This window comes from Pleurodeles waltl, chromosome 5 (assembly GCF_031143425.1).
Source record: "Pleurodeles waltl isolate 20211129_DDA chromosome 5, aPleWal1.hap1.20221129, whole genome shotgun sequence".
Classification (NCBI taxonomy): Eukaryota; Metazoa; Chordata; class Amphibia; order Caudata; family Salamandridae; genus Pleurodeles; species Pleurodeles waltl.
In genome coordinates, this window is record NC_090444.1 from 678,870,673 (window position 1) to 678,897,400 (window position 26,728).

The 26,728-nt window shown below is 43.8% G+C and overlaps 1 protein-coding gene across 5 annotated transcripts in view; it reads left to right on the plus strand.

The window, feature by feature from the left end:
- The window catches only part of NT5DC1 (5'-nucleotidase domain containing 1), a 999,625-nt gene that overhangs the window by 201,202 nt on the left and 771,695 nt on the right, over nt 1-26,728 (plus strand). For all 5 annotated transcript variants that reach the window (XM_069234556.1, XM_069234559.1, XM_069234557.1 and 2 more), the window contains one exon: nt 852-933. In XM_069234556.1, coding sequence (XP_069090657.1) covers nt 852-933 — 82 coding nt within the window. The remainder of the gene's footprint in view (nt 1-851; nt 934-26,728) is intronic.

The window sequence follows — 26,728 nt, forward strand, 5'->3', positions numbered from 1 at the left end:
CTTCTCCATAACTAATGGTTATCATAAGACCCCAGGATAAATTGCATAAAATGGTGATGCTTGTTTTTTATAATTTCTTCTATTTTTCTGTTAAATACATATCTACTTATTTATCTGTACCTGTATGGACCTCATATTCTTTGTGTTTAACTACTTTGTATTGTTTGTTGTTGGTCTCTGGGACCTCTGGCAAGGTTGAGCCTTGAATTTGAACTGTACTACCTTAAAATAGAGCTATGGGTTTCTGAGAGAGCCTTTGGTTCACACCTGACTGTAAACAACTGAATTCTGGATATTGTGGGGGTCCACACTATAGCACAGCAAGGGTAGGTTAATGAGTTTACTGGTTTAATCCACCATAAGTGTGCCCTACACAGAGTTACTAATACTGGTTGTAGTGTTAAATGCAGAGGGATGAAGAAAGTAACATATATTATAGGTAGAACATTGAGGATCTTTGATGAAATGAGGAAATGCCAGGGAAACATGTAATTCGGGACATTATTTTCTGGAAATTCCTCATTTTGTCCTAATATTTGATCTGATGCTTTCGACGGCTGAAATCTCCAGGTGACATATCAAAGATATGTGGTGTTCCTGTAGATCTCAAAATTCAGACCCCATTAGCATTAAAAAGTACCTCCTAATGAGGTCCTAAGTCAACTGGTGAATAGTCACACCAATTCAGTTTTTTTAAATCACATTCACAGTTCAAGAATAGAAATTGTGCAGTGTTGCAAAGTTCTCATGCCTAGGGGAGTGACGTATGTTTAGAATGGCCAAGACAGTTCATAATTTGGGTGATTACTGCTATGCCAATATTTACTCTGTACATTCTTTTAAATTTGCAGAGGGAAAGTTCAAAAAAGTATGATTTCTGGAAGGACATGATTGCGGCAATAGAGCACAATTACAATAGCTCTGCTTTTAAAGGTAAGTGAACAAAAGCTTGTTGGGTTGATGAGTATGTATGCCTTCAATGGCAAACTAAAGTTTACATTTTTGTGGTTTGGGCAAGTTCTACAATCAAATCAGTGCCCACTTCACTTGAACTTGGATAATGTTTTTTAGCTTTCTCCTTCATTTCGAATTTAAAAGATTGGTCATAAGGCATTTTCTGACATGGCTCATGTTTTCCCAAAGCTGCTCGTTGTTACCCACTGGCTACTTTGTTTGTGCTGGGAAAAGAGTGGCAGTTAAAGTTTAGAAATGTACCTAATTGTGAGTAAAGGGGTCCTGGTTGTTTTTACTCGCATGTGTGGTTCCTCTGAATGCCATGTGATGACACTCTTGTTTAGTAGTCCCTTACCTTTTTCACTTGTATCAGAGCATGGGTGTTTTAGAGAACACATTTATTACTAGTCTTGCCTCTTCCACCATGTTGCTTCTTGCTGCTTCCTACATTTACAGCTAACAAATTGTATGTTTTTATCATTTAATGTTCTAAGTATGCATGTTGTGCACAAAGTTGAAAAAGTTTTGTTTCTTGTGTTATGGTTCCTCTGTGGGCTTTAAGACTTCATCCTGCAAGGGATCGGGGACTTGGCTGTACACTGGAGAGAAACCACTGATCAGTTCCATGTCCCCAACAATTCCTTGGCCATATACATTTTTATCAGTTGCTGTGAGACGTGTTATGGGGTTCTAGGAGAGAGGGAAAATGTGTGGATCAGAATCTCTCCATGAGAATACATAGGGTGCTATAAGCCAGCCATAAATAAGGAAAGTGAAGTTGAGTCTGACCTTCACCTCCAAACAGCATGAATCTTTCTAAGAACCCAGCAATATCCAAACAATTGGAGGTGATGGTTAGATCATCTTGGGAAAGAATATACTTAAGGAAGAAAATCTTCTCCCCCCGAAAGAAAGTTTGTAGCACTTGATGTTGTATGGGCTTCTCTGTGTTGTGGAAAGTTCAATATAAAATGGCTCACTGTCCGCACGAAGGATGGCCGGATTAAAATGCTAATGTTGCCTCTGTAGACATATGCTAGACAACAGTGAAGTTATCAAATGATGGAAGGAGAGGTGTCTTGTGTCAAGGTTAAGCAACTTTGCTAAGAGCTGTATGTTTTATACACACATGCACATTCTCGTTTCTCCTGTTCACTTTCCTTGCTGGTTGATTTTTTCATATCCTATCGGAAGAGGGGCTTTACTATTGGATAACTCCGTGAATATGACAATTTTGGGGGCTTCTTGGAACTGGGAGTGCTTAATAGCACTGGATCTTAGCCAGCCTGAGCACACTTTAGAGCACTAAGAGGCAATATCTCACTGGGGGAGAGGCAGGTGAAGTGAGCTTAGTGCTTTTTAACAGAACATGTCCCATGTTCTCTCAAATTTCCATTTCCCAATCCAATTGTTTATTCATGCTAGCTAAATTTACCCTCAGTTTGCATCCTCAATATTAAATGTTATTGAGGCTTTCATGCTTCTCTGATCTATATTTAATGTGGGCTCTAGTTATTGAAATTTAAAAATATTTTCAAATGAGAGCACACCGAAGCACAACAAACGCGGTAGCAGAATAAATCCCCAAATTTGATTCTGAATGCCATGACAATAATATATTTTTCCTACAGTTATGCCTTTAACATCTTTCTGATAAGGGTTGTTTGAATACATACAATTTGCTTGGATTTAATGATGTAATTTAATGATATGTGTTATTACTTTATCTTGATGCTCAGGTGTATGGTCATTCTGTGTAAATTCAATAAAAGCTAACCTCAGCACTTTTCTGAACCCTCACTTATGAACATCTCTGACTATTCCTGCCTCAGCTAATCTGGATTTGAGCCAACTACAGTGACCTTGTGGTATTATCGACTGTGGTTTATTTTGAGATTTGAGCTGCTGAACAGTAACCCGGAGGGGATACACGAGTTGTTTGGGGGATCCTAGAAGCCATTATTTCAATATATGTTTCAGTGCCTCCATAACATGCTGTGTCCTCCAAGGTGGGAAGCGATTGATTTGATACACTGAACTCTTTGAGAAGTGGGGAATCAAATTAAGGGCTTGGTAACTGAAAGAAGTAGACCTTCATTGCAAATGCGGGCCATATCCGACTTTAATAGATATCTGTGCCAGGATCAGGGGAACCCATGTTTGAGTGGGTGAAAGGTGAGTCGATTGAGGGTAGTACTGGTTCTTTGAGAATCTCTTTTACTTTCTAGCTGTAGAACTCTGCAAGACACTTACAATTTTATCTGTTATTTTAAAACATAATGAAAAAATATTGAGATAAAAATTACCCATGCTGTGCCTAAATGTTTGATTTTCCAAGTCTGTAATTCACAGATTAGTGATCAGAGAAGGACGCTAAGGAATTTTCATGAAGTGACTCCCTGAAGCTCTGTGCTTATCCGCCCCTATTGAATTGTGTTTTTATCCAGCGAAAACTCTCCTAATAATGGATCATTTCCATTGGATATAAATTGTTTGTGTTCCTGATTAAATGACAGTATGACATGAAACACCGTAGGAATCCTTTGTGATTAAGCTGTATTTTGAAATTATGGGTGGTTAAAATAATTTCATAAGTAATTGTCATGCTTTTGAGCATCCAGTTTTAAAGACTTAAATAACAATGGTTTGATTAGTCGTCTGATACAACTTTATATGACTACCAAATAATGCTTTTATGTGCTACTCTTTTTCTTTGCATACACATATTTCTCATCAGCTTTGACTGATGAATATTTTCAAATGACTCTTTAAATTAAATCTGTCTGTCCCACTAAATAATGTTTTCAAGTGTTACTCTTTTTCTGTGAGTACGCTTACTTCCTGTCAGTTTTGCCTTATGATTTTTCTCAAATGACTATGTTAATTATATCTATTTGTGAGGCTAATTTTAACCCTTAACGTCCAACCACTGCTTTAATCCTTGCATGTAGGTTTTCTCTTGTGGTGTCTCCAGTTTATGCTAATGAAGGTTCAGAATTCCAAAACTTATTTTTCATCTGAGTTCTACTTTGATGCAGAAAAAGGTGAATTTCTGGTTGGAATTTCTAAATCATGACTCAGAATCGCTACTTATGTACTTTTTAAACGCATTCCTAAATATTAAAGACCAAAATATACTGAAAGTAGATTTATACAGGCTAGTGTGGGGTTACTATACTGTATTTAACTTCACATGTATGTACATTAACAATATATTGATGTTCATGGTACACTGATGGGAAGTTAAGAATAGCTGTTAGGAAGGTAGTGATTCACAGTGTATTCACAAACGTCATATTGTTTTTACACTCAATTTGTTCACTTACATTTAGTACTATATGGGTGAGACTATGCTTACTATTTGGGCTTGAAAAATATCCAAACACTTACTTATTTAATCAAAGCCCAGCGAGAAAGAATTTCTATATGTAGAAACAAACACAAAAGTGCAAATGTCCAGCGGCAGCTCCTACATTATGGCTGCAAACCTTTCACAATGAAAGGATAATAAACTATGTATATTATCCTTTCATTGTGAAAGGGGCGGGCCATGTGGGATGATGGGGATGAGGGGAGTGCACTGTGCATTTCCCTCAGTGCGCATGTGTGTTTGGCCGGCCGGCTCGGGCCGGCCAAAGACACATGCGCACAGTGCTCTCTCCAGCCCGACATTGTGTTGCCAGGCTTCAGAGAGCAGACACAGGCTCCCAGTCTGCCTGGGAGCACCCTAGCTGGGTGCTCCCAGCCAATCCTAACGCTGCTCTGAGCAGCGTCAGGATTGACTGCAGGGTAAGCTGGGAGCCTGTGCCTGCTGAGGAGACAGAGGAGCAGCGGCGCATAGGTAAGTTTTTATTTTTTTTCGCTCAATTTAATGTTTTAGTTTCCTCTCCTACCTTCCCCGCACGCGCAGGCCACCCCTTCAAAGCACACCAACCCGCGACTCCAAATGTCCCTAATAATTACTCATCTAGATTGCTCTGTTAAAATGTGTGCATACTCGTTCCGAGGTTTTTTATGACTCCAAGTATGCATAAATCAACTTTATGTATATTTGCTGGGAAGGACCTAATACTGAACTATTGGGTGGTTACAACACAATGGACTGGCCTGCTCTCCTTATTTCGTAAATGGATCAATGATTATTTGAACTGTATTTCATGCTGTTATGTGATGAAATTGCTTCAGTGAGTTACTGGTGTATTCTTATATTTTCTACTTTTGAAACAAAATTATTAAAGTAGTAGAGTAATCAGCTTTATTTGGTTAATTAAAACCATGAAAGCGAGCACACAACACACAGAGTAGTAAAAAAAAATGAAAAATTATATACAGAGCTAAAAACACGCACTCCTAAAATTCATTTATGTCTAAAATCATTAACATCTTAAGACATCATAAAACATAATAAAAACCCGACCCCCATTTATAATCCAAGGAAGGATCCCTCAAATCACACTCTTGGTTATCTTGGGGGCCTGCCCTTTTCCTACATCTTGTCATGGCCACTACAAAACTAGCGATCTGAACCATTTCCTGCACACTGCCCAACATCTGGAGGTATATCAGGGCTGATCTCGCCTTTTAAACCCCTTTCCCTTTAACAGAGGGACGAAGAACCATTGATAATGGCCCCAGTAGTGTTCACACTCTAACTCAAAATGGAGGGTATCTTGAGCTGACCACTTATCTCTTGAACAAGGTCCCACCTCCTCCAGATTAAAAACCCCAGGGGCCTTGCAGCCAACCATGCAGAATGTTAAGCCTAAATCTGGTCAAGAAACATCCATGGTAGGGATTCCCAATTTCAAGCAAATAAGGCTCAATGGTGTGACCGGTTTTGAGCATAGTAAAGGACCGCACGGTGTTTAGCTAACTCAGTGGCTTCACGTTCCATGTTGGCCACTAACGTGAACTGCCTTTGTGCCAATTTCCAGCCTTTTTTAGTGAGCGTGCTTGGAGACTGAAACATCTCTAGGTGGCCCGGATTCTGGGACAAGCTTTTTATGTGCTGAAACCAGCGTACTCTGCTCCCTTTATCCAGTACCAGACAATTCTTGACAATCTTCTGGTTTAGTTTGAGAGCTGGGGTAGACCAAATCCTAATCCAGAGAGCTAGGCAGGCTAAAATCACCTGATCTGATAGATACCCCAACCCCAGCTCTTCATGCCCAATAAATAATGGTCTAGATTAGGGTAACAAAAGAAGCCTGTGTTATAATGTATTTTCCACAAATTGTAGTACCTTGCAAGCTTTATATCCCAGACCTCACTTCCAGAACATGCTGACATGCTGTGCTGAGCATGAATGTACTCAGAAATACACTAAATCAAGCCAGAACTGTGAAACTTCATGAACTCACCCCTTCTCATCTCGTCACAGGGTGTGGTTTGGTCAGTGAAGCTTGCTGGCCCCACCTCACCGTGTGACGAGTTATGAAAGGGTGGGGTAACTGCTGTGAGTGGCATGCAAACTTCCAGAGCCCGGGTTTGAAAGCTAAACGCCCGAGGCTGTTTTTAATTGCCACTCTGGATGAAGGAGGAGAAATCGTCACGGTGCTGCGAGGAAAAACCAGGGCTGTGCGTGGATAAGCCCTGCTAGTGCTGAATCAGGCACATTCTCACAAAGGGGCACGCCTTGCAAAAATGCCTCATAATGTAACCTCGTCGTTTTGTTTCTGTTTAGTGAAGCTTTCATTCTACAAAGCTATGAAAGCAAAGGGGGCGTAGCCCCTGCGCCCATGCACAGGAGCCGCTGCTGGGCGTAGGCTCTGCCAGCAGCGGATGGGCCCTCCCTTGGCCCGGGCTTTGCCCACGTGCGGGCCATGCGCGTTTAGTGCAGTGGGTCCCCTTTCTGCCAATAAGCACCTCCTTGCACACTCTCACGTGTGGGAGCGGCTCCTGCCATGTTCACTGATGGGGCATGTAGGTGACTCCCCTCCCGGGCCAAGCACAGTCTACCGCACAGCACTCCCCTTTCTGCCAGTAAGCGCTACCTGGCGTGCTCTCGCGTATGGGAGCGGATCCTGCTGCGGTCACTGCTGGGGCATGTAGGCGGCTGCCCCTCCAGCCAAACAACTACTAAAAAAAGAAATTATATGGCTGTGGTCACTCAAGTTCAGTTTTATTTAAACAAAGTCGGATAATTGTAACCTTTAACATTGTTCTGGGCAGATGAGTCATCATTCACAGCAAGTTCTTCAGGTCTGTTTGCACATATGGAACAGACTTGTGTGGTATTAAAGCCCTACGGTCTATGGAATTTACCTTACTGAAGCGACACGGAGGTAAATGCCATTTTGGGGGCTGCACAGCTCAGAAAAGATGCGTTCTTAAAATGATTATGCAACCTGCAAGGCAACAGCTAGAAGCCAGGCAAAGTGATCTCAACATTTCTTTTTTGTAGAAGACGACACTCTGAGCACCGTTAAGTTTCATGTTTCCCACTAAATCAATGCCTTCTCTGCACTGTTAGAATCTTCTTTCACTTTTTTCTGCCTATCATAAATGCATGAATAACTTATGGCCCAAAAGTGCTATATAAAACAATTAAATATATAGAAATAGGTGTTACTAATGGCTATTGTTAACAGACTGCAAAAATGTAGCAGTACGTAGAATATAAAGATACATATTTTATTATTTGAAGTATTTGAAGTCAAACAAAAACAATGTTACCAGAATGATAATGGATGAGGTACATTACCTTTACTTCCTACATTTGGGAGACAAAGATGCTTTTGAAGGGACATGAATGGAAAAGACAGTCCTCTGAAAGGAGTGAAGTACAGAAAATCATATGTTTCCTTTAGCTGTAGGACACTTATAACATTCTGGTATTCTTTTGATTGCATGCACAGTTCACTTCAAATAGCTTGCTACATAAAACATGGCAGCCCCTCATCTATAAAGACCTTCATTGAAAAGTCGCGTTGGGTCTCTCACACATAATGGCCTTCTTTGTGTTATGTTGTTCCTTTTAGGAGGTGCTGAGGTGCAGCCCCAACTTTTAATTACTTAATGTATGTATGTATGTGTGTTTTTATGTATTATGCGTTTTACAAAGCACTGTGAGTCTCGTGTTTAGCTCGAGCAAAGTGAGGAAGGTTCCAGTCTGATCAGGTATGACGTGATGAACTTTGGCCAATGCACTACGAGATGTTTTCAAACCAGCATGTGTAAATTGCAGTCTGCCTGGTTTGCGATCTGCCCTTCTTTTTGTGACGCCCCTGATATATTAAACAGTCCCAGCGCAAAAGGGATAGTTGTAGTCAGTGCTTAATTTGTAAATAAAAAGTCGTCTGTGCTCTAAGCTCTCCTGTTAAACACGAGGCTGCTGCAATTAAAAGTGCCAGCACATAATACTGAGGCAGCGTAATCCTGAGGCCAACTCGGGCCTCTTCAGTCCATTTATAGCCACTCCCTGCCCCCTCAGCTCACTATTGCAGCTTCCTGCTTTTCCCCTTTCAGACGCTTTTTCGTTTTTCTCTTCCTCCGTCTTTCCCACGTGTCTTTTGCTCGCAACACATGCTTGAGACAGAAAACTAAGCGCCGGCCCTCAGAAATAAGTGCCGGTGCTCCGCACCGGAAACAACAAGCACAAATTAGGCACTGTGTAATAAAAGGTATTTTTAAAGAAATGTTTATTTTCTTACCATAGTATTATTAGTTCCTCTAGGGTCCTATAATGTGGAGGGTAGCCGTGTGGATTAGCTTCGAGTTGGATGGTTTATGTAGTGTGGATTGGTTTTAATGTTTGCTGTTTGCATACATTACATGATTTGCATTACATCCGATGACTTGCTTTTTTCTTTTTCTGTATCTTACACTGTTGACAGTAGTGACGTGGTAGTACTGTTTTAATAATTTGCTGGTTCACTGACACCTTTCTGGAAATTCTGGTCATTTCTGTGTAATGAGCTTCTCATAACTTGTTTCGGTGGCCACGTGATTGTGATGCATATCACATTTCAGAGCCTACGTTTGTAGAATTGAAATTTACATAAAACATTCTGGCTGATCAACGTGAATAAATGAGATTGACGGGCCACGATTTTCAAAGGACAGTAGCACATTCAGACCACAATTAAAGTTGTTAAATGATTCTGCAAAACTTTCAAAACATTATGTCATACATTTAAATCAGATTTCTTTCTTATGCACCTCAAAAGTCTTTACTTTAATGGAAAATGCTATTCATTGCTTATGTTCGAACAAATATCTAGTATGTCAGATGTAAAGATCATGCGCCCTCAAGAGAACGACTGGAGTGACTGGTTAACTGTTATACAGCTGCGACAAGCTTTTCAAGAACTGTGTGGGTTTTATTAGTATTTTATTGTACTTGAGGTGAAAAATGCACGCCAAAAGTGGGCTTGTCAGCTCTGCCTTCATTTGATACCTTTGTGGTTATGATGGCCCATAAAACATTATGGAGACAAAAGACTATCATACTTTCTGGCTATTAATTTGTACCTACTGCCTCCTTATTGTTATTGTTTCTTAGTACTTGTAGAGCACACAATCTGCCATTAGTATGCTATCACAATAACTGTTGTGGTGTGACATTCCAGATGTTTCAGACACAGACGAGAGTCTGATTCAGTTTTGTATAAGTGTGTAGTACGTTTGGCAAGTATTTCAGTTTTAAAGCTTTGTACCATTTTTTGTGGCCGAAGGACTGTAACGCATGGCTTATGTATTTCCATGGTTGACAACGATACTCATTGCTGGGCATATGTACATGTGTGGTACATAACTTACAGAACAAGAGCTGTTACATGCCTTGATAGCCGGTTAATTGCACATCTGGGCTGTTTTGGTTGTGTATCCTGTCTTAGAACCTGATTTTGAACTTGGTGGTCTGACCGTTGGACTGCCAAGACGACGGTGGGTAGGCACCTGCCAAGCCAGCGACTGCTCCTCTGCCATATTATGATGTTTCCGTTGGGCTGGCTGGTGGAAACAGTGCAGTGGCATTTGCCTTGGCTCCCTCAGGGAGCCGAGGCCAAGACCGTCACACAGACGGTGCCCCAGCACACTCTGAATGTACACTGTCTGCCATAGTAGACAGTGCACATTCCGAGAGTGCTGACTGGGGGTCTCTGCACTGCCAAAGCTATAGGCAAGGGCAGCACAGAGGCCTTCCTGTGCCCCCCCAACTCTGCCTTTTCATGGCGGTGACACCGCTGTTTTGAGCATGTTGACATTTCACTACGTGGCATATCTGTGCTGTGTTTTTTGTATTTACAGAGTTCTGTCTAAATCTGTTTGATCCTTGTTACCTTCAATTAAGGCACATTTGGATTGTGTTGTATGATGTGTTCTGTTCTGTTCCACAAATCTGTGGTGAATGTCAAAGGAAGATACTGATGGTCTTGCCAATCAAAGACAACAGAGTAAATAGCATCCATTAAGGCAAAGAAACCCCAACCTACGAGGCCTGGGTACCTTCGGACCCTACCCTCCAGAAATTTCACTGCTCTACAGATGTTTTTCTCTATACCCATCATTGCCTCTTTATTGACAGTGAGGAAGCAGTTTTATCCACATGTTTTCCCTAAACCATGTGTATGAAGGGCTAGTTATCCTGCCTTTTCTTTGGAAAAATCTCTGGAAAAGGCATGAGGTCTGAGGAGGCACAACTCTTCTGAGGTCACAGGATTTAGAAATGTAGGAGACTACCCAAAAAACAAGAGCAACATCAGCCTGTTGTTGCCTGCAGCCATATCATCATAAAAACAGATGCTGCAAGAGTCTAAAGGACTTTCTTCTATCTCAGTATAATATCAGAGTGCTTTAGCTCACTATATCCATTATGGTGATATATGTGAAGAGGTAGTATATGTCTATTCAAAAGAGGCATGAGACAGCAGTCATCCTAAAGGGAAAGCAGTTGCTGTTTTGTTTTGATGTGGATATCTTGATAGGGATAGCTTGCTAAATCACTTTACAGCGATATGTGCTGATTACTGCTTCACTGGAATCCCATTTCCCTCATAAATGACCCTAAGCACAGTTATCAGTGAGTGAATTACAGACAGATTTTGTGTGAATCTGAGAAATGAATGATGTAGTTTATAGCAGGCAGCTTGGAGAGGAAGGGCATCCTACATGGGAATGTTCCATTTCCTTTTTTACTTTGTTGGTGGTGGAGGTTTCCCTCTTTTTTTACCAAGACTAACATTAACAATAAAGTTGTGAAATCAGGAAGTTATGCCAAAACTAGCAACAAGAAAGAATGACTGAGACGTTCAAAGTTGCTTACGAATATGGTCTCCTTTACATTGAGCCATCTGACCATGAACAGGCCTAATTAAGACGCTAGCGAACTCTCAAATTCACAGAACTTTCCTTATGCAACTAGCCACTTATATACCCTTAGCTGGTCACTTGAACATGGAGAAAACTGAAGAACAACTGTCAACTTTGTCTTATGGCCTAGCATGGTTCAGGATGTGAATCAGTTTTTCAGACTATCTTAACATCTCCTCAAGTCAGTGGTAAGTCTGGAGGTCATCGCAGGGAGCAACTGGTACATTTTCCGGTAGTGGAAGTACCATTTAAAAGAGTAGGAAACAACACTGTCAGTCTGTTTGACCCCCTTTCTACCTCAGGCAACAAGTACACACCTGTTAAGGTGGAGCAAGTCAACACGTATTCTGAGGCAGTGCTATTGTAGAACTCTTCTGCCGCTTAATTATCTGGTCCTTTCTTAGCATTGTTATGAGGTTTGAATTGCCCAAGGTGGTGGTTCCTGAACGAGGAATGAAGTTAATCTCATCATCTGTGAGAACCAGGTAAGATGATGTTGGTTCCACTTCCAGATAAATGGGTAAGTGGAGTGGTTCAATAAGTATTTAGTAATACTGTAGCTAAGCCTCTCAGGAATAACTTGGATATCCTCGTGCCATTACTTGACCTCATATACAATGTTTGTTGTATACCCCTTTTGAGCGCCTTTTTTGACAGCCAATCTGAAGCCCCCTTGATTAGTATGGGATGACTAACAGAATGACCTTCAGATACCAAACCATGGACTATGTGATGTGCCACTATAAAAAGAAGTACCAGCTTATGTGCAAAGCAAAAGACATTATTCAACCCAGCCAAGCACTGATGAAGGAGTGGTAAGACTACAAGGCTACTGTCGCTGGCTATCAGGAGGGTCAGGAAATCTGGATCATAAAGCATATCCGCCTTCTTGCTCTGTAGTAAAAATTGTGTGGTCTGATGTCAAATACTTGCCATAAAACCCACAAAAGGTGATGGGAGTGATCCTTGCAAAAAGCCTAACCACTGGCAATCGCTTGGGAAAGCATTTCCACCCATCGTCATTTTTTTTTGCCCACCATGACTCTCAGGTTAGACCCAGCCATATGCAAATAAGTCTTGGTCCTGCTCCAAAAGGGACAGTCCAACCCCAACTGCCAAACTAGGTCCTCTCTGCCCCGGACCATAAGCAACTCAAGACAAGTTTCACCTTGATTGGGGCTCATCAGTTGGGTGCAGCTTGGCTCCAGTGGCATAGCGAGCATGTGACCCACACCTGGGCATACCTGACACACTTACACTGTCTCACTAAATTATTGGGGGTTATCAAAGGGTTTTATTTGAGGGCTGATAAAGATAGAAATTTACTAGGAGGCCTACCTTTTTTCAGAAATAGAAATATCCCCAGGACTGTTGGTCTTAGGAATTCTAACTCTTAATCTTGTATTTTTTTTTAGATGCAAAATCCTAAGCAACTACCTCAGTTCGATTGATAGTAGCAAGATCTATTATGTTCTATTGTGCATCCCAAGGCTTTCAATACCAATAAAAATATTTAAAAAATAAATGGTCCAGAGAAGAACAAATTGCAAGCACGAGGTGAAGTAGGTCACATAGAATTGCACATTTTGAGGACCAGTGGTGTACCAGATACTGGTGAAGGCGAACTGGGTCCTGGGAAGCAGCTTCTTTAGGAGCATTTAGAAAACTTCTCATGTATTGTGCATGTTATCAAGATAATCCAATTAAAATCATGAACAACGTCTGCATGGCTGCTGTGTTATAATGTGTGCTAGCTTGGGCAAGTCACCCTGCTCCCAAAGACTCTGGTGAGCAACATCAGGTGTCATTAGGGGCAAGAGGTGTGATTAGCAGAGAATTTATTGATTAAAATTGCGAACAGGTCAGAAGACAGAGCAAATGGGTGATGGGTCGTGGAGCATTGGCCACATGTGGTGTCACCTGGGAGCGGGTCATCTGTGAGGAGAGGTGGTAGTAGGAAGATCATGCAGTGTGAGGAGGAGGTATTGTTATGAGCAGGTTGTGTTGTAAGCAGGTTGTGTGAAGAGCATTGAATAGGAATACTAGTAAGAGATATGAGAATTTATGGGAGAATGAAGCACAAGGTATGAGGACCATGTTGTGTTGAGAACTCATGGTACGCTTAGCTGAGGACCAGAATATCAAATGCCTCAAGGCACATGGAGTGTTGGGAGCATGTTGTACAAAGAGCATGAGATGTGCTGAGAGAAGGGGTAAGAGATGTTGTTTTGAGGAGCAAAGAGTGTTAGAAGCATGTGGTATGAGAACCAGAGGTTGAATACACATTGGTGTAAGGGGCACAGATTGTTCTAAAGAGGTGGTGGGAGAAGCATTTGAGGATCTCTGAGAAGAAAGAGTGAGAGGAAACAAGAAGCTTGAGGAGCAGGGAGATTTGTCAGCAAGTTGTGTGCAGCACATGAAACACTAAAAGTATAAGTTGTGAAGAGCAGGAGATGAAAGAGTTGGAGGCTGGAGGAACTTAGAATTTTGGGAGCATGTGGCATGTTGAGCATGGACTGGGAAGAGACAAGCAGTAAAAGAAGCTAAGGGTGTGTGGAGTAGGCAGTGTTGGGGATGCCCTTAAGACTGCTTCCACTTCTGCTTTAGAATGCTCCCGTGTACAGAAATGGCACAGCCCTGATGTCTGACTTACAGAAACATTGGCCCTAATTATGATATTGGCGGTAAAAACCGCCTACCGCCACAGCAACGACCACCAAAAGACCATCGCCATGGCTACCATCCTGCTGCCATATAATGACCACAGTCGGATTTCCGCCACAAGAAGGGTGGAAATCCAGCTGTGGCCATACTTGCGGATGGCGGTAAAGTGCCGCTGCTACAACCAGCAGCGCCAAGCCAGTAGACTGCCGCCAGCCGTATTATGACAAATAATACGGCCTGGCGGTGTTCTGCTGGCTGGCACTGCTGACGGTAGCAGCGCCCCGTCCAGTCTCCTCCCGGAGGACCCCCTGGATCCTGGTAAGTTGGGTCTCTGACAGGGGAGGGGGTGGGGGGTGTTGTATGTGTGTGTGGGGAGGTGTGCATGTATGTGTGTGTGTGTGCTTGAATGCGAGTGTGTGTTTAGCGTTGTGTGCGTGTATGAATGTGTGTGAGTGCTTGTATGAGTGCATGTATGTATATGAATGCGTGTCTGTGTGTAAGTTTTGATGTGTGTGCGGATGTGTGCATGAATGGATGAATGCATGTGTGTATGCGTGTGAATGAGTGTCTGCATGTGTGTGAATGGGGGGCGTGGATGTAGAGGGGTAAGGGGTGTTTGGAGAGGTATGAGGGGGTGGGGCCTCCTATTAGTGACAGAGAAGGAATTCCCTGTCACTGATAGGGCCTACCGCCATGGTTTTCGTGGCATTACGAACACCACGAAAACCATGGCAGTAGGCAGGGACATAATGCCGCCGGTAGCACAATGGCGGCCGCCGGGCTGGAGATCGTTATCTCCAGCCCGGCGGCTGCTACCACTATGGCGGTCGGAGTGGTACATTGGCGAGTTGGCTTCAGCCAAACCCGCCAATGTCATAATGTGGTAAGTACCGCCAGCCTGTTGGCGGTATTACCGCCACCTTAACGCCGACCGCCGGGGCCATAATGACCACCATTGTGTTCCCTGGGATGAATGGTAGTGTGGGGGAAAACAGAGCTTACCTAGTGCCAGGAGCTCAGCATGTCCCTGCAGAAAGGGCCTTTTTGGGGTCACAAGATCCGAAAACAGAGACAGTGGTGTGAGGGGCTGGTTCTGTAGTTTGATTCTTGTTTATAAATATGTTGCTGGTTTTCTGGTTATTCTTTGTACTTCTGGTTCCCTCTTGATCTTAAATTCACACCTTGTTCACCCCAGTGGTTGATACCGCAATTTTCAAAATGCTGACAATAATGACTACAACCTATAGGTGTAGTTCTGGTACATCTTTGGGAAATCCATGGCTTTGTGATTTGTCTTTGAGGTAAAGCTAATTTGCCATTTGAGACTGCCAGATGTCAGTAGGCAAGATGGTTGGCAGCATATTAGAAGCCCAAATGGGAGTCTCCCTCATGCAGAAAATTTTACAGGGACCCACCACATAGTTAAAATCCACTATGTTGCACTCATCCAAAATGCACTAGAGTGAAGGGTGAACTTCATCTAGCACTGACAGGTTATGGAGCATAGACTCCTCACCCACTCTGAGGCAAGAGGTGTTTTGTTTTGTTATCATATTCAGTGTAGAGGCAATTTTGGCTCAGTTGTGCAGACAGCATTTTCTGGATTTTATAGGCCTTGGAAAGATGAAAGGCTGAGCTGTCTCCTCTAACATTCAGATGTGTGACCCTATGGTCACTACTGGTATTGAATTGTAGAAGGATCTTAAACAGGATCTCTGCAGTAGATAAACAAACTTTGATGCACTGAGCTTTCTTACCGTTTGTGAACTGTGTGAACTGCAGCTATACCACAGAGAAGTATTGAGACAGAGTAGCCTCTATTGCTGACATACTTAAGGTTCTCCCATCTGTAAATCCGGATGGGCAAACCTTCAGTTTGGAGGAGGGGTTACTACGTCACCACTGCAGCAAAGTACCCTCTCTGTCAAACTCTAAATCAGCCCCTTGTCTTGAAGGTATGGTGAAGAGGAGACATTTGCCAGAGATTTTGGAATTCCCAAGTCTAAAAAAAAAAGTGGAGGGGATAAAGTTTCAGAAAATGCATCATTCATGTCAATGAGAAATCCATCTATTTTGTACAGGATGTGTTTCATACCTTCAGTAGGGTAGAAGATCTGCATACTTTGATATGCCATACCAACACATTGTTGCTAGGCTCAAACGATGCCTGGAGGATCTAGAGAGAGCATGGAAGCTGATCAAAATGTCTATGGAGTGCTGTAAAGGATTTAAGTTGATAATATGTTTTGACTACTTCCGCTTAGTGTGTGTGTGTGTGCATACTCTTATATACCGGTAACGAGGATGAGATGCTTTCATTGGGTCTCTTGACACCTATTTAACTCTCCCTCCTGTCTGATAGTTTGGAAGCTTTGATGTCATCCATACCTCTTTCTTGGCAGCAATGCCCACACACTTCACCACCGCATTCTCTTGTTACAATATAAGTTTGAGGTTATTTATGTTCCTGGGGGTGTAATCCTGTGACAGATTGCTGTTCTAGAGTGGTAAATGAAATAGAAATGGAAAACAAAATAGGTGATCAAGAGGATGGAGAGAGAAATGTTTGTCATAGGTGAAGGTGTCCTTTGTCTCACAGAGCGGAAAATGAATTTCAAAGAAGACGGTATTCTTCAGTAAGTTATTAAGTTGGTGAGGGGTGGTTGGACAACAAAGAAGTTATGTAGGAAGGATGTGGGATCTTAATGGAATGTGAAAGATGAATTATATTTGAACCAAAGATTAATATACAAAGGAACAAGATTGATTTCGACAGTGGCATGTTGTGAGAAATTGTTAAGAACAGTGCATGTTGGAGCCCAAAAGAGTTGGAGAAACCATGGAGGCTGATGAAGATGTGGTTTGGGCGTTTTAAAAGATTAAAGTTATTAATATGTTTGAACTACTTAATCGTTTGAGTGCTTTCAGAATTTGATGAAATGTACCCGTTGGTTAAAAATGGTGTTGAACGTGTAAAACTGGCTATTGGTAGGGAGCAAAAGCAGCTCAAAATGTTCTGGGATTAATACAGTAACTTTAAAACAAATAGGGTATGGGGGAACCTAGTCATGTCTGTGACATCACAAAACAAAGAGATAGGCAAACTAAAGGGGCTAGGTAAATGTTCCCCACCATAAATAGTTACACATTTTAATGCCTAAATTGACACAGCATATGATATGATTGAAAAATGTAACTTTTAGATGCTGTGGTTGGATGGTCTAGGATGCTCTCCATATTACTTTTGTCCACTTATTTGACATATCTTATTAACTTGCCTCTCTTTTGATCTGTTGTTTCAACAAGAATTGATGTGGGAATGGCCATGATAGGCATAAAAATGTCATACTCAAATGCATAGATTCATACCGGGACCCAGAAACAGTGCCCAGAAGTCATTATTTAAGTTTAAGAACAAGCATTGGCAAACCCAGTAGGTCTGACCCAGGTATGCTGGTGCAATGATTAAGTTTTATTTATTTATTTGTCTTACTTTTTTAATGCAAGCGTATGACACAAGAAGGAAAACAAAACAGACTGCCACACAAATATACCCACCATATGCTGGCAATAGAAATGTTACTTACAATTAAAAACCATTCGCTGATGTGGCTGTTTCACTAATGATTGGTTTTAAAGCCTTTGAGTTGTGCTATGCATTTTAAAATTACTTTTTATGAAGGGGACAAGAAGAAATCATTACCCAACATAGTACCCAAACCTCAAACTACAGCCAACTGCAGTGTCATAATGTCACATCAACACTTTCTAGCAGCAACTTAAAAGGTAACAGGAAATAAATCACTATCTAACTGTGCACCCGATGTGCAAGTAAAATAAATAGTTGTTTTTAAGGAAAATACACAAAAATAAAACTGAAACAGCATACCTTGGAAGAGCTTTGTGACAGAAGATAAAGGAACTATTTTAAAGTGGATTTGAACAATCTGCCAAGCTTTGCCCTATCACTCAAAGTAAATAAAGCCAATGGGAAAAGGGTCTGTCCCATTTCCCCATACTGTATGTTGTGATTGGTGAAAGCAACATGTGAATCACAATTGAACATACCAATAGATGAATCTAATTCACCTCTATATGTGTGTGTATATATATATATATATATATATATATATATATATATATATATATATATATATATATATATATATATATATATATTTAACCTAATGGCAGTTGCCACTAGGTAGTTATAGTTAGGTCCTAGTGTCTATAGAAAAAGTGTTTTTTGCTTGCCTATATTTGGCGCTGGATGATGAATCTTCAAGAACTTTTCCTAAACAATTTGACAGTCACATCAGCTGCTGTCTGGCAAGTTTCAGGGTGATCTGTCAAGCAGAGGCTGGGAAATTGGGGGAGGAGGGGTCCCAAAACACTTTTTCCCCATTTATTTTTCCATAAGGATTTTGAACAGCGATAGCGCAGAAACCACTAGACAAAATTACACCTTATTTGCCAGAAAGTTAAAAGTCTTGTCCAGAAAGGGACCTTTTTGTGATTTGGTGTAAATCTGTTCAGTGGGTTTAGAGAAATCAAAGAAAATCAAAATTTGTATATATATGGGACGCAAAGGATTTGCGACCCCTTACGATCTTGTGCTGAGATATTATTGACTGCCAGCACTTCAACCAGGAAGTGTTGTCAGTCATGTTGGGACTCTGCTTCAGTCCAGTCCGAGAATTTTTTTAAAAAAATATAAAAATAAGAAAAGTGGCCAGGGTAGAGTCACCCTGACCCCTTAGCTCTGGTGCTGGGTTCCCAGAGGGACTCCACCCAAAGATCTAAAAAAACATTTTGTAAAACATTTTCACTGTGATTCGCGGCAGATCATCGGATTTGGAAAAAATGTTTAAAAAAAAAAACACACAAAGCTCGGGCTCCTGCGCTTCTTTCAGAGGAGCCCACGAGTGGGCGAAATCCCAGGAGCATTGATATTTTAATACGGGCGGCCAGGAGGTCCTCCTGCTGCCTCGGGCACTGTCACCTCCCCGGGGCTACAATATGGGTGCGTTGAGCCATCGCCCCCACCCCTGCAGCCCAGGAGACCGCCACCTCCCTGGGGCACATCTGTCCAGTTAATGCGGGGCTGCGCAGCCCCCCTGCAGGCCCAGGGACCACTACCTTCCTGGGGCTATAAATAAAGAGAATGATAGGAGGTCTGTTTCGGACCCCCGAGCCCTGGGGACCACCACCTTCCTGGGGCTATGCTTATTGGAGGGTGCAGCCCCTCTCGTTGCATCTCTTGTGGTCCTGTGATCACCCCCCCATCCCACCCCCTTAGACATAGATATATATATATATATATATATATATATATATATATATATATATATATATATAATGAAAACGAAATCCAAATACCAGCACTTCAAGCAACTGCAATGTTTATTTAAACCATAAGATCCTTTTAAAAAACGACTTGCAATAGCATGGCAACACATTTCAACCATTACGGTCTTCTTCATTATCCCAAGTCATTACAGAGGCCCCTCCTCCCCTCAAAATATATACCTTTAATCATCATAAACATAGAAAAAATCCTAAATAGATCCTGTATCAAGATATAAATAAATCTCAGAACATATGTGGGACCAAAATTACGCATTTTGTTATTGATGTTTGATAAGCTTTCACTGTTGACCTTTCATAACAGTTAGAGTACAATAACTGTCTCCTCACTTCTTTTTGATATTTTTGCAAGTCCCATAGAACAAAATTTCCCCCCCTTATCGGCTGGTTTAATCACAAATGATGTTGCATATTAAAATTAGAGCAGGAAATGTGGATGTATTATTTTATAGTTATCGTTGGTGGGACAGTTTGACTATAGCATTTGATGATATATTTGTATGGATTTCAATATCCTGTTGTCCCTTTTTAGGTAGACATAATTTAAAATTTATGTTAAAAGATATGCGTAATTTTGGTCCCACATATGTTCTGAGATTTATTTATATCTTGATACAGGATTTATTTAGGATTTTTTCTATGTTTATGATGATTAATGGTATATATGTTAAGGGGAGGATGGGCCTCTTTCTTCTGTCGTTCCCCCCCCCCCCCTTTTTGTGGTCTCCCTGTTGTTGTGTGCATTAGCATCATCAGGCAGAGGAGCAGTGGCAACGGAGCACGAGGGAGCTGCATCCCACATGGCCCTGGAGGGCGACACTACGGAGTCTAAAGTCACCAGTGGGACGGAGGGCGAGGGGAGCTCCAAGGCGGGGACAGGAGCTGACACCAGCGACACGGACTCGTCCTCTGATGGGAGCTCCCTTGTGGTGGCGGCAACATCTGTGTGCCCCGCATCTACAGGTACAGCCACCACCCCCCCTACCAGCACCGCCCTCCCAGCAGCCCCTCAGCCTTTGCCCCGTGCCCGCTCACCCAGGAGGGTGGGCATCACCTTCGCCCCAGGCACCTCAGGCCCTGCCCCAGTCACCCCTGCTGCCCTTAGTGAGGAGGCCATTGACCTCCTCAGGTCCCTCACTGTTGGGCAGTCTACCATTTTGAATGCCATCCAGGGTGTAGAGAGGCAGTTGCAACAAACCAATGCATTCCTGGAGGGCATTCATTCTGGTCAGGCGGCCCTTCACCGAGCTTTTCAGACTCTGGCCTCAGCACTGATGGCAGCCATTGTCCCAGTCTCTAGCCTCCCCCCTCCAACTTCCTCAACCCCGACCCAATCCCCTGTACCTCAGCCTACCCCAAGCACACCTACAGACCAACATGCACACACGTCAACACACAAGGGAAGCTCAGGCAAGCATAAGCACCACACATCCCACAGGCACTCACGCAAGCATCACACACATGCAGACACACCAACATCCACTGCCTCCACTGTGTCCCCCTCCTCCTCGTCTCCCTCCTCCCTCCCAGTCTCGTCTACACTCACACCTGCATGCACTACCTGTACAGCCACTACGTCCCTCTCCAGCACACCCACCAGCACACCCCGCTCACGTGCAGTCACCACCCCCACTACCATTCACACGTCCCCTGTGTCCTCTCCCAGTATGTCTGTGATGCCCCCTCCCAAGATACACAAACGCAGGCACACACCCACCCAACAGTCATCCACCTCACGACAGCCTCCAGCGCATGCACCTTCACCCAAAGTCACCAAACGTACACCTCCTACAACCACCACCTCTTCATCCACTCCCAAACCCCCTCCAGCTACCCGTCCCAGTGTGTCCAAAAAACTTTTCCTGTCCAACCTTGACCTCTTTCCCACACCTCCCCCACCCCGTCCATCTCATAGGTCCCGAACTAGCACCTCAGCCACGACATCTCTGGGACCAGTGGTGCCTGTAGTCACCGGAATCTGGAGTGCACCGGCCACCAGGGCAGCCAGTGTGGCATGGAGCCACAGCACAGACAGTCCCCCACCTGTGAAGCATCAGAAGTTGGCCAGTGCCCGGCGGGAGAGGGTGAAGACTCCAGCCACCAAAGCCCCTCTCAGGGGTCCCGTTGGGAGTGTGGAGTCAGCGGTGACACCTTCCAAGGTGGGGAAGGGCCACAAGAAACCCGGCAAGTCTGGGAAGAGCTGCACGGCGGAGAAGACCGCCATCATCCCGCTGCCCAGGAGGCCACCGCCAGCACCAGCCCAGCTGCCCAGGAGGCCACCGCCAGCACAAGCCCAGCTGCCCAGGAGGCCACCGCCAGCACAAGCCAAGGAGGCCACCGCCAGCACAAGCCCAGCTGGGCCATGAAGGACCGCCAGCAAAAGGCCCGCTGGGCCATGAAGGACCGCTAGCAGCTGAGACCCTGCAATGGAGACCGCCATCTGAAGCACCGCTGAACAGGGCATCGCCATCTGAAGCACAGCTGAACAGGGCACCGCCATCTGAAGCACCGCTAGCCCATGAGCGGCAGGGGCACTGACGCAACTGAGTCCGTCACGGGGTGAATGATGCACTATGGGCACCATGCCCCCTCCAGAACCAGTGGAGACTGTCATCAACTACCTCTGTCCTTAACAGGATGAAGCACTCTGGGCACCATGCCCCCTCCAGAACCAGTGGAGACTGACATCCACTTGAGAGACTGTGGCTTTGCACTCCCCAGGATTGAACAGTGGGCAGACCACCCACTGTAGAGACTTGAGAGACTGTGGCTTTGCACTCCCCTGGATTGAACAGTGGGCAGACAACCCACTGTAGAGACTTGAGAGACTGTGGCTTTGCACTCCCCAGGTTTGAACAGTGGGCAGACCACCCACTGTAGAGACTTGAGAGACTGTGGCTTTGCACTCCCCAGGATGGAACAGCGGGCATGTGGCCCCCTCGTGGATTTGTCGTCGTGCACTCAAGCGGCTGAGGTGCCCCCCCTTTTCCCCCCCCTGAGGTGCCTGTTTTCTTGGTATCTGATGCCCCTGCAGTGTTCTCTCCGTCATGGTCGGGGATCTTGTGTGGGCCTCGCCCATACCGTGTGGTCCCAGTGTTCCACGGACTATCTTAGTGCACTACCTGGACTACTATGCTTGGCATATATTTTGTACATGGTGTATATATATATTTCTGCCTACTTGTTTTTAATATATTACAATGGTTACACTAATTTTCTATTGTCTTTGCATTCTTCCGGAGGGTTTGGGGGGTGTTACTGTGATGTATTGATATGCATTTGTGTGTGTTGTAGTGGGTGAGGGTGGGGGTGTTGCGTGTGTGTGTCCCTGTTTTTTCCCTCCCCTGTGTCATAGGTGCAGTACTCACCGTGGTCTTCGCCGCCGGGGTTCGTGCTCCTGGTAGAGGAGCAGGAAGACTATCGCAGGTAGAATTTGGAGTTCCGGGTCCATGGTGTCCTCGTTCCTCGTGGGGTGTGTAGAGGTGAGCGTTTTCCCTTCGAAATTCCTATTTCCGCCGTGTTTTTATCCGCGGTGAATCCACCCCGGAAAAGGTGGCGGATTGGACTGTTGTAATACTGTGGGCGGTACTTTGTCTCCCGCCTGTCTGTTGGCGGTAACCGCCGCACTGTTTGTTTGTACTGCCGTGGCAGTCGGAATGTTAAAGTGGCTGTCTTTGTTGGCGGTTTCCGCCACGGTCGTAATTGCAATTTTTTTACCGCCGGCCTATTGCCGGTTTTACCGCCGCTTTAACACCGGCTGCCAGGGTTGTAATGACCACCTTATTTCTTTACCACTAAATTCACCAGAGGAACATTAGAAGAAAATTTACATTCATGTGAGGCTAACACTGCACATCTGGCAGTATGCTGGGATTCTTGAAGTGAGTTCAAGGCTAGTTGCCTCTTTCCCTAACCCCAAGTAAACAATATCTTTGGGTCTTCTAAAGCACAGACTCTAGAAGATGGAATGACCAACACTTCACGCTGTATAGGCCTACAACTATCTTATAAATTTGTATTTAAGACTTGAAGGAAGATCTTGAAATCAGCAATATTGGTGCAGAGAATGAAAAGAGCACCTCGTGCCTCTTGCCATAATGGACTGAGGTTTTGTGACCTGAAGAGGTATTAGAACATTGGAATGTTGGGAGCTCCATTGAAGACAATGGAGTGCTCTGGGCTTCAATGGCTGGTAACATCCCAGATCGTGAACATTCCAATCCCCTCGGGCTCCCTAAGGCCTTTGTTTTATTTATTAGAACATTCTGCCCTCAAGTGGTGGAATGCTCTTATAGCCCTCCGTAGCTGGGCCATACTGACCATTAAAGGCCTGCTTCCTTTGGCTTCGGGCCTATAACGATGGAATGGGTCTTTAACATATTACAAATAAGATGAGCAGGGCAGAAATGATAAATGTTGTTCTGTAGTTACGCAGGAATCAAACGGTGAATACACTTGAGGTTCAGCCAAATAGTCTTAAAATGAAGTAAGTTTAAGAGCGGCAAAGGATGATGCACATTATTTCATGCCAAGATGAATTTACCGAACAATGTACAAAAGTCTTTCACTCAAAATGATAGCATAGCCTGAATACACATTTTTCAAAAGACGTTTCAATAACACTACGGCTTAACTGAGCCTGCTTTGAGTCTTTGTTTTCATTGTGCTGTCCCACATCTTTGTATTTCTTTGCAGATTCCACAATAATCATCTCCATATATGGCAAATTCGATCCTCAACTGGACCCCATCGCAATTCAACTTCCCATCACGGCTGAAGAATGAACCTTGACCTTGTGGCCCATCATCGCAACCGTCAAAACCACAGCTACCATAAAGACTATCCACTCTAGGCCTAATCTGACTCTTGCCTTCACCACATCTTCACCAAAGGACTCCTACCAATCAGCGAAGCACTAATACCCATACTCAACGCCTCCATTGACTCAACCACATTCCGAGACACCTGGAAACACTCCACCTTCATGCCCTTGCTAATGAAACTATCCGCTGACCCAGCCACTCTCTCCAACTACGGACCAATCTCCCTCCTAACATACCCAGGCCGGGGCCTCAAAGAAACGAGTCAACCGATGCTTCACCAACCACCTTAGCAACCAACAGTTCTTTATCCCCACACAGTCCAGATTTCAGACACAACCACAGTACAGAAACAAAACTCATTGACGCCACAGACATCTGCATGATCCCTGAAAAAGGAAATATGGCAGCTCTCATTCTCCTGGACCTCTCTACAGTATATGACAAGGTGTCACAGCCTGTTCTCATCAGGACCCTGCATGACATTGACATACAAGGACCCACTCTGTGCTGGACCTACTTCTTCTTAATGGTTACAATACAGGCTGTCAGCCTGGCACCTTACTTCCCAGAAGGCTTCAAACTCCTCTGCGGAATAAATCAAGGTTGATCGCTCAGCCCTACCCTCTTCAACACATACATGATCTCGCTGGCCAGCATCATCTGTCCACACAACAGCAACATCCTCTTCTTCGCCAACAACATGCAACTCCCTCTTGGGCAAGACCCCCAACACAAGACACAAATTCACAGCCTGAACAACCCAGTTGCTAGATGGATGAAGGCCAGCTGTCTCAGGCTCAGCACTGACATGACTGATGTACTGATCTTTGGGAAGATCACTCCGCCATGGGACCCCAACTGGTTGCCGGCTGAGCTCAGACCTACACGCAGCACCCACGCCAGAAGCCTTGGAATCAACATCAACAGCAAACTGGACATGACTACACAAGCTAATGCCTTCTTTGCATCCTGTTTCCACACCCTGAAGATGCTGAGGAACATCTTCAGACGGCTCCCAAGCAGCACCAGAAAGACCATCATTCACACTCTGGTCAACAGCAAGTTGGTCTACGGGAACACCCAGCAATGCCAGGATCACCAAGCAACTTACCAGAAGATTACAAACTATCCAGAATTTGGCAGCCATACTCATGTTCAACCTCCCACCCAAAGCTAACGGTACATTAAATCTCAGGGAGTTCCCAATACACAAACACTCTAATTTCAAACTGTTCACCCACTCATTTAAGGCACCACACAGCTTAGGACTCACCTACCTGAACAGTCACATCTCCTTTTAACAACCACACAAGTACCTCTGCACAGAACAGATCAGGAGGAGGGAGGTTCTCTTACATCTATCCTTAATGGTGGAATGACCTCCTATTTCACATCAGAGCCTCCTCCTCATGTCTTCTTGAATGCTGCAAGAAGTTGGAGACCTAGTTTTTCAATTAACCACCCTACTCTAGGTAGAGCTAGGCACCCACACCTCAGCGCCAGGCTGTCCTTGCAGGAGATAATACTTTTTAAAATTACACATAAAATATTAATAGTCTGAATTAAATTCCTAACTGATATATCTTATGTGTTCTGCTTTAGGAAAATCTGGCTGCAAACTCTGGACTGGCAAATTGTTTTCTGTGCTGCCATGCTACACTTAGTGGCATTTAAAGATTCATAGGAAAAGATTGTACATTGTGAATATTGGGTTTCCTGTCTTTGAGATCCTGGTGTACCTAAAAATCTGTGTGGTTTCTATAGTTGTGCTAAATTATATTTAGAAGTAACACACAACTATTATAAAACAAATAAAGTCAAATGTATTGATGACCTGAAGAGTAATAAGATAAGTTCCACTCGCTTGTATTTTAATGGAAGGGGAGCTACAACTAGGATCAAGCCTGTGATGTTGACCTTTTCTGAGAGATGTGTTGAATTTATGGTTCAGGAGAGGACTTCTTAAAATTACTCTTTATCGTCCTTGGTCCCACATTTGCCAGAACTTAAAGAACTAAGGGCCAGATGTAGCAAAAATCTGGACTGCGACTCGCAAATTGCGAGTCAGACCAACTCGCAATTTGCGAGTCGCAATCCAGAATGTAGGATGGTGTCCCTGACACCATCTGCGACTCGCAAGGGGGTCACAAAGGCCCAACTCATTAATATTAATGAGGTGGGTCGCAATTTGTGACCTCCTTGCGAGTGGCGGCACTCACAGGGATGGTGGCCTGCTGGAGACAGCAGACCACCATTTCCGTGACTGCTTTTAAATAAAGCAGTTTTTTTTTTTGTAATGCAGCTCGTTTTCCTTAAAGGAAAACGAGATGCATTACAAAACTAAAAAATTAAGCGTTTTTGTTTCATTTTTTCATGCCATCCACAAAGGGGAAGGGGTCCCATAGGGACCCCTTCCCTTTTGCGAATGGGTTACCACCAGTGTGACACTGGTGGTAACTGCGATTGCTTTGCGACCGCGTTGGCGGTCACAAAACAATACAGAATCGCGCTGTGACTCGCAATTAGGAAGGGGAACACCCCTTCCTAACTGCGACTCGCAAAACGGGGATTGGGCATCGCGATGTGCTTTTTGCACATCGCACACAGTG